Genomic DNA, 8,938 nt, shown 5'->3' on the forward strand with positions numbered 1-8,938 from the left:
ATGAGATCGATATTGAAATGGAAGGAAACCATGCCCATAGTCATGATATACCTATCGGAATGCCTTAAAGCATGGAGGCAAGCCACACTAACTAAATGACTTCACCTAAAATAAGTTAGATAAAGGGAAAGACGGCTGATGAGATTTGATCTCACCACATCCAACAAAAAAGGTCAATGCCTTGACCACTCGGTTATAGCGATTTCTGCTTTTTAATGTTGTACGTTTATACACACACACACACACACACACACACACACATATATATATATATATATATATATATATATATATGCACATACATACGCATACATGTAAACATAAAAATACACATTCAATAAGTATAAGCCTCCTTCTTTTGAACTTGAATGGTTCAAATATAAGTTGGATGGTTCTCATCAGAAAGAAATAGATTGATCAAATATCTACACTATGATTTATAATGATCCACACACACGAATATTTATTAAGGCATTCATAAATCTCTTTTAGGAACATATATAGAGTATCATAACTGAGTAATAAGCTATCTACAATACACATCAGACATGATTGATGTTTATAAGCATTAGGGTTAGGTGCATCATTAATACATACTATACTCTTTGTTTTGGTTATACAATTATCATCGTTTTTTTTTATTTAGTTGATTAAGGAGTGATCTTTTCAAATAAAAGGTTATAGGTTCAAGTCTCTTAAAAGTATTTAAGAAAAGATTTATAAATAGTTTCCCATTTCAAAAAAAAAAAATAATAAAAAAATAAAAAAATGAACAGAAATGTATATAATGTTGACAACTATTCGTCGTGAATCTTCTTGCAATGGACAACATACATTTAATTGCATAGTTCTTAATATAAAAAAGTGGCAATCGATAAACATACATCATACATACCTTATATTATCAGTCTTCTTGCTAAATTGATATTTAAATCCTTTATTACAACCATGTACCATTGTAAATTATTTTCATCACTTGTGTTCAAGAACATCCTCCAGGGCCAAATCCGATCCTTCCGGCAGTCACATCATACACAACCTCCAACGTCTGTTGCTGCGTATTCCCAAATATACCAATATCAGAATCATCCTGATTCGCAGCAAAAGCAAGGCAATACACTTCATTGCTAACTGGAATAAGTATCCCTTGAGGTGGAATTTCAACGTTTACATTCCCACTCCAGACCACACTTATCTTGGGTATTGTGATATTTTCATAGTTGCTAAAATCATAACATGTATCAAATAGACTCGGTCCTTGGGTCAAAGGGTATTGCGTCATTTCCGCTTGAAATGCCTCACTTAGAGCCGAGTAAGCCGTAGGTGGGAGCCTAGTGATGACAGTTCCCGAGTCTATGATCATGCCTGATGTCGTAAAAACAGTCGGATTTATTTCTAGTTTGTTTCCTTTAACATATATAGCTTCAAGATCAAGACCATAAAAAGAGTTATCTTGCGAAGCAGAGAGTGGCGTGTAAACAACATTGCTACCAATTCCGCTACTTCCAAACATTAAGAAACCACTAGAGCTATCTATTGATGGGAGACAATAGGAGAAAACTTTCCCATATTTGTCAGCAGACTGCGACACAAAAGAGAGCTTATCCCTACCAAGTCCGAAGAGCCCAGCAACACCTACAAAGAGTCCTTCGTTGTCTTGGCCACATCCAAAGAAGAAATCATCAATTACATCTTCCGAAGTCAGTGTGAGCTTATCTTTTGCGAAGAATCCAATAGTGAAAGATCCGTCTCCATATCCGACGCGGTAGACACATGTGGATGAGCTGCAACGGGCTAAATCTAGTTGTGCACACTCGGACGAACTGCAAGAGATGTTGGAATATGTAGAAGATGTGGAAGGTTGAAATATTGGATCTTGTTGGCTATAGCAGGATCCAGCACATGGTTGACATTGTGTCCATGTTAGATCGCTTCCTGTGTCAAAAGCGAGTGTAAAATCTTTCTTTGGGGTTCCCAGTCCGATAGTCACTATGTAGTTTAGGGTTCCGATTGAGCTGCCGGATTTTGCAGGGAGAGTGGTTTTCGACCCTTGGATTTCTTTTCTCACTTTGTTGAGGATTGAGTCAACTCTTGACTGATCATGAGAGAAGATTTCGTCTAAAGTCAAGGATTTCATCATGTCTTCATTGAACTTGGAACATGGTCCATGTTTGTGAACCATTTGTAAAGACCCCTTTCTCTTCTCACCTAGTTCATGAATTTTGATCTTATTAATTAATTCCGTGATTATTATCAAATAGTAGTTTATATCCACATTGAATATGCATTATCTCGTAAAATTTTTAGATATGATTAGCATGAAAGTATTGACTTAGGTAAAGTTGTGATACGTGGCTAGATTAGCACGTATGGTATTTTGTGATTCAATTTTGCTTAGGTTGTGTATGAATATGTGTAATATTTACTCATTAAAGACTGATAGTTTTGCATAGTTAGCATGAAATTTATATTTCAAACATTTAATCTTTGGTTTATAACTGTAAGTAATTTAGCAACAGCTTAGTTTTTATTAATTTCTAGTGCTATAAATGAAATATTTTGTTAGCAACAACTAAAGATCTTTCCTATGTTAAAGTGTATCTTATTGTAGCTTTCTTCTACAAAACTCTTTCCCTTTCAAAAAAAAAAAGTTAAAATATGTACTTACCATAGCGTCATATCATCAACACTTCCCCGCCAATGGTCTAACATTTGCATTTTTTTTGAACTCCAACTCCAACATGTGCATTTGATGTATTAGTATACACTTATTTTTTTTTTAATTGTTATTATGGTTTGGTAAATTTAAGTGCGAGAACGGAACTAGAAATAAATTATTAAAAAAAAGTGTGATAGAGTTAAAGGTTGAGTGTTTTAATGAAAGATAAAAATAATTTTCAAGCGACATATAGGACGGATTTTTACAAAAAATATGTTTTCTAGTTCATGGGTGCCTGAAATTACCATTCCGGTCCCCGAAAAATATTCACCCTTAAGATTACCATTGTACCATTATAATTGAAAAAATAAATTTCATAGTAGTCGTTAACTTTAACCAAATTTATAATTTTTAATAAATTTACAAATTTTGAAGTGACAGTTGTTTATTGCGAAAGAAGAAAAAAATAAAATTAGGTAAAAGGTTATTGTTTAATTCGTTAAGTAGGATTTTTTTCGGCTTTAACTCATTGACACATTATGTACATATTAAATTAGACTATGAGAGTATGAGGTAATATAGTAAAAAGAATAAGGTAAGATATTAACCTAGGCTATGAGAGTAGGAGGTAATATAACAATATAATACCATATTTAATTGGTTTTTAATTGAAGCGGTTTATCTAAATAAAGCAAAAATATTTTAAAAGAAATTTCAAACCATGTTTTTGTTTAGTTCTAAGCCACTTGTTCAAGAAATTTAAATAAAATAAAATTTATCAAGGGTATCGTTACCACAAATTTGTCTTCGTCGGCTAATGCCAATGTCATATTCGCCATATAATTACGATATTTTAGTACTATTATGAAATCTAATTAACCATAAATATTAAATTATATATTGACGAATTTAGTTGATCAACTGATATATAAAACGATTGACCCATTACTCGTGAATAAAGGAAACTCGATACACATGAAGAGCTTAAAAATAGATGATAACTAGTAAATTATATCCAGGAAGAGGAAAAGGTATCTAAGGAAAACTAACCATTAGTGGAAGGGTTACATACAGCTGATGATATGAAAGTGCTTAATTTGAGTGTATGATAATGATGGGATATGGCTTCTATTTGATCTTCACTTCTCTCCAAAGCATTTTCGTTTCTTGCAACAACCAAAGAGAAGAGAAAACAATATGAAAGCACCAATATGACATACGTAGATGATTCCATTTCGCCTTTCTTAGTAATACTTCTCTTACTTCGTCACCAACTCTTATTTATAGCCATTTTAGAGGTGCAAAATTGTGTTTAGAGATGAGGTCGGTCCCAAGAAAGTTGAATGCATACCCCACTACCTAAGCATAACAAATAAAATATTTGAAATCAACAAAGTCTTGTTAATCTTGTTTTTTTTCGTATTTGTTTATTATTTTTTTTTTGGAAAGACTGAATTATATATGAGCCAACAAAATGCTAGAAAAACAAAGATTTACAAAGAACTGGCCGGTAAACGGTGTTGTAAGCACGAAACCGAGTTGACTATAAGTCTTCTCTTTCTAGAAACAAACCAATTGGAAGATTCCAAAACAAAATTCTCAAAAATAATGTCTACAAAAATGTTGAGCACAGACAACCAATGCAATCCGAAAACTCCAGTGCATCAACATAGTCGTCATTAGGACCGCATCCAAAGCATTGTTTTTTGTCGAAACATGGCCAAAGTTTCAATCCAAATAAACAAATCTCTAACTGAACAATCGAGTAATATGTAATAAAACTCTTAGTCATTTCATCATGTTAAATGAATAAATAATAAGTATCTACAAGATGATTCGAACAAACATGGCATACACTCCAACCCATGTTCACACCTTAGTTATATAGTGGGCTTTCTATACAAGATATGTATAATAATTTTCGTAAGTGTCTCATGCGTGATGGTTTTCTAAGAATAGATCATTAGAGCATGTCATAATTAACAAAATGTCAAAATACTTGAACAATGTTTTATATGAATTTCTTACATAACTTAAATGATGAAAACCCAATGTTACAATACTTGTTAATTACATTGATGCTAAATCATCAATATAAACTTACCTAATCAAAAGTTATGTACAAAACATAAACCAAAAAACATTTGAAATTGCATAAAATTAATTTATAAACAAAAAGAAAACATACTTGAAATACACAACAAATTGAGTATGGTAGGATAGACGCGTGTAATAATATGCATTGTCATAAAAAAAAAAACAATTCTAACATAGGTTCTGTATATAGGGTAGAACTATAAATCCATGGGAATCTTGAATGTGTTGATTTGGTTCTATGTCCACACGAAACTATCATTTACTGACATAATCATCTATGGAGTTAGTTTGAAATTTACAACTTGCAATGAAGCTTTAGTGGAGTTTTAGCTTGTGGTATGCTTTCAAGTTTCAATTGGTTTCTAATCGATTAGAACCTAAATTCTTAGCATTAACCAAATTTAATTCATGAATTCGATTGATATTTTTTGGTTTAGAATCAATAAAGCTTGTATCATGCTTGGTAGCTAATTGAATCTATCCACTGAATTGAATGTGAATTTTGGTTCACTTAATGGAGTTTTAATATTAATATTTATAAAATACCCATCGATTTATTGAATTAAGTACTTAATCATGTTATCAATTTCTTAAAATGATCATGAATTAATTCATATAAATCTAACTGCAAATCATGGGCAAAAACTCAAACTAGTGATCATTTCCAAGTTTTGAAGCATTAGAATCGAGTTTCCTAAACAATCACATTAATCCATGATTCAATGATGTTAATGATGATATAATATTTCTAAGTAATGAGTAATTAAGTTTATAATGTAGCTTAATCATTAAACATCATAAAAATGGGGTTGAGGTGTTAAAATCAGATTTAGCAAAGTATGTTGCTATTTTTGGCCAATTCCTGTGACCTGCTATATCAAATGGGTTGTGTGTCTTCTTTGTAAAATGACACATGGCATGTGATTGTATGACTCGAACCCTAAAGAAATTTTTAATGTGATCTTATGGCACGAAGAACACATTGAATCAGTTGTATTGTTGCTTTAAGGAGAAGCAATCCATGTTAAGGGTTAGATTTAGTTAAATAAACTGATAATGTTGGTCTGAAATCTGAAGAGTTGTTTATCAAATTGATAAAAAAAAAAATTCAGAATAAAAGAATAGAAGTCACATTATTCAACAAATAAAAACTTATTACATTTGTAAGTTAAAGTTTAAGCACAATGATTCAAAAAGAGATTTTTGAATCCTCTCTCTTATTTCTCACTTAGAACTCTCATAAACTTACTCTATAGGAAGCTATTTATCTCTAAAAAGATAACACAAATAACCATAATTATAACATATGAACACAACTATTGTATATACTAGGCAAGCCTAAATAAATCACCATAAAGGTACGAGACGAGTTTTCCAATAGTGAATCTTCAGAACTACAAATCAAATAAAATCCATAAATTATAGGAATTGATATCTTTAATAAAAAAAATGAAATCTTAAAGATAATGACCAACTCTAGATAGGGCACCGGGTGATTGACACCAGCTGATTGATAACTGATGTGTGTAAAACCAACTAGTTTTAATCCTACTAACTTAGACACAAAATAAACACACGAAAGACAATGTACCTATCAATTGTGGTATAGCTAAATAAGCAGGGTATCGAACACAGGGAATGACAAATTAAACTAAAAACTAATTTAATCTAAGTTAATTAAGAAGCAGGGGTTTTTCTCTAGTTTTACAAGACTAGAAACTTATTTAATCTAAGACTAGGGAATAACGATTTAACTAGATTCAATAATTGGAAAGGAACTTCTGTTTAGTTCAACTTGGTTAACTCTATGGTTGATTTTCAAGGTAATAGTGCAATGGATTAATTCGTTCGTTGGTTACCGATTCAAGTGATTAGATTTGTGTTCACTACCCTAATCCTTAGTAAATCAACTAACTCAAACAGTGGCCAATTGTCTAATTTAATTATATTTACTAGATTAATTATTCGGGTTAAGTTAGACTTGCAATAGTTAACTAATTTATTCTTTTTAATTAACCTCTTGTTTGATAGTCATCTTACAAGCTTGCACATGAATTTACTCAATTTTCTTATTAATTCTAGTTTCATATTCATTAATCCTAGACATATGACTATGTGGTCACAATATATCATATGAGGACAATAATCAACAGATGTTCATTCTAATCAATTATCTTCCTATTAACAGAAAATTAATTATTATTCACACACAAGGTTCTTTAGCAAGCTAAAATAACAAAAATTCACTAACTTGGAATTAATCCTACCAATCAATCAAACCATATTGTCAACTTTGTATCCCCAAACAGAAGTCTAAAGGTTTTAGCTCATAATTAAAGTAAATAACAGCAAACAATCAAAGTCGAGTTGCTTAATCATGATGAATAAACAAAAGAATAAATGGAATGATGAAATTTTGCCTTAATTACTCTCCGGAATTGAATTCTAGCTCTTTTCGTCGTCTTCTAGGGTTTTTCAGGCTTCTCAATCGTAGCAAAACACTTCTGAATCGTCCTAGAACTCTCTCCTATCGATCTGTGGAATTATCCTTAAATATACGAATCGACTCGTCGAGTCAAGTGGTGACTCGTCGAGTCCCTCTCACATTCCCCGTATTGTGATAACTCTTTGAGATCCCGAGTCATTATCTTCTCGATCCTTCGATTGGACTCGCCGAGTAGACGATATGACTCGCCGAGTAAGTGCCTTTTTTAGTGTTTTCCTTCTTTATTCCATTCTTGATCTTCTAACTGTTTCTCCCGCTTCCTTTCGCTTCCGAGCTTCATCTTTGGACTGAAAAACATAATTTAACACTTTTAAGTACCTTTTGTCCATAATATGCAATAATTTAGCTAATAAATGAGTAAAAATGTATACTTAATATGAACTAATTATGCACATATCAATAACCATGACAAACTAGTGGATTGATAGGTCTTCAGCTAAGGCACTAAGCTAGTTAGTGGATGAAAAACATCCTTCATATATTATCAACTTTAGTCTTGATTATTGTTCAACAACTTCGTATCTTACAATGTAAAATAAATAGCTCATGACACCAAACAAGACCTAGCTATTTGACAACTCATCAAGAAGTATAGGTATGACACATTGTAGAAGTTTTGCATCATTAATCATCAGGTTTGACCCTAAAAATCTCCCATATTTGATGATGTCAAAACTAAAACATTTACATAATTATAAAAAATCAACTCACAAGGCTTCTGAAACTGATGATGAAACAAATAACATATTTTCTCCCATTAGCAGACGAAATCCATTAGATTTTAGTGCAATTTCTCCCTTTCATTTGTATAAGATTTATGAGGTTTTCTCCCCGTTAGAACACCACCTTGTTATTTAAAGTGTGCATGCTTTCATTTAGATGAGCAACAAAAGCATAACATAACTGATAACCATTTTCTCCCCTTTTAACATCATCAATAACTTCATAAAGGTATAATCATGTTTTTTTTGTTTGTTTTTATTTTCTATTGTAAATAAATGAATACATTATTTCAAGAAGCATGTAACATCTCATTTTCAAACCAAAATTTTCATTTTTAAATAAGGATAAATCATTGTTTTTCCATAAACGAATTCAAAGAACATAAGTATTAAAATACAATCATCCCAGAAATATCAGAGTATCACAACAAGAGAAAACACAAAACCGTAGGTGGATGTCTATAATCAAGCATTCTCCTTCCAATAATCATCTTAAGTACCTGAAACAAAATATATCAACAACATTATGCATGAAGCTTAGTGAGTCTCCCCAAAATATCACATACAACATATATAACAATACATAGCTTAATCGGGTCCGTAGCAACCCCGAGTCTATATTAACCCCGAGTCCATAATAACTCTAAGCCAAGATCGCTCCAATGGGTCTCTAACAACCCCAAGTCCGTACTGACTCTGAGCCCAGATTGGATCTATTCATAAAACATACAATCATACCAACAATAGTCACATAAATACATGCATAAACGGCACCTGGTGTCCTATTGTATAGTGAGAAGACTCACCTCATAGATAACAGCTAAAACACAACAACTGTCATACGATGAAGACCAATGCCACGAAACACCTATTCAGCAATAAGGAAGTACCCACTCAGTCTACACTTTATATTCCCCATATTAACTAAAAGTCAACCTAAAAATTCAACGATTA

At 31.9% G+C, this 8,938-nt stretch overlaps 1 protein-coding gene across 1 annotated transcript; it reads right to left on the minus strand.

The window, feature by feature from the left end:
- Positions 1-761: 761 nt before the first annotated feature.
- LOC145072432 (aspartyl protease family protein At5g10770-like) lies at positions 762-3,927 on the minus strand. The gene is made up of 2 exons (XM_079018849.1): positions 3,710-3,927; positions 762-2,208 (listed from the first exon to the last, which is right to left on the minus strand). The coding sequence occupies exons 1-2, from the start codon at positions 3,891-3,893 to the stop codon at positions 983-985; spliced, it is 1,410 nt and encodes a 469-aa protein (XP_078874975.1). The 5' UTR covers positions 3,894-3,927; the 3' UTR covers positions 762-982.
- Between the last annotated feature and the right edge of the window lie 5,011 nt (positions 3,928-8,938).

Source organism: Lactuca serriola, chromosome 9, assembly GCF_051521515.1.
Source record: "Lactuca serriola cultivar US96UC23 chromosome 9, Lser_US96UC23_V15, whole genome shotgun sequence".
Taxonomy (NCBI): domain Eukaryota; kingdom Viridiplantae; phylum Streptophyta; class Magnoliopsida; order Asterales; family Asteraceae; genus Lactuca; species Lactuca serriola.

What these genes read in the sequence shown, in the direction of transcription:
- LOC145072432 (XM_079018849.1), bottom strand. Translation starts at nt 3,893, where the DNA reads ATGGAATCATCTACGTATGTCATATTGGTGCTTTCATATTGTTTTCTC. An exon ending in ATGTAACCCTTCCACTAATG is followed by an intron (nt 2,209 to 3,709) that starts GTTAGTTTTCCT and finishes TTCATGAACTAG; the next exon opens with GTGAGAAGAGAAAGGGGTCT.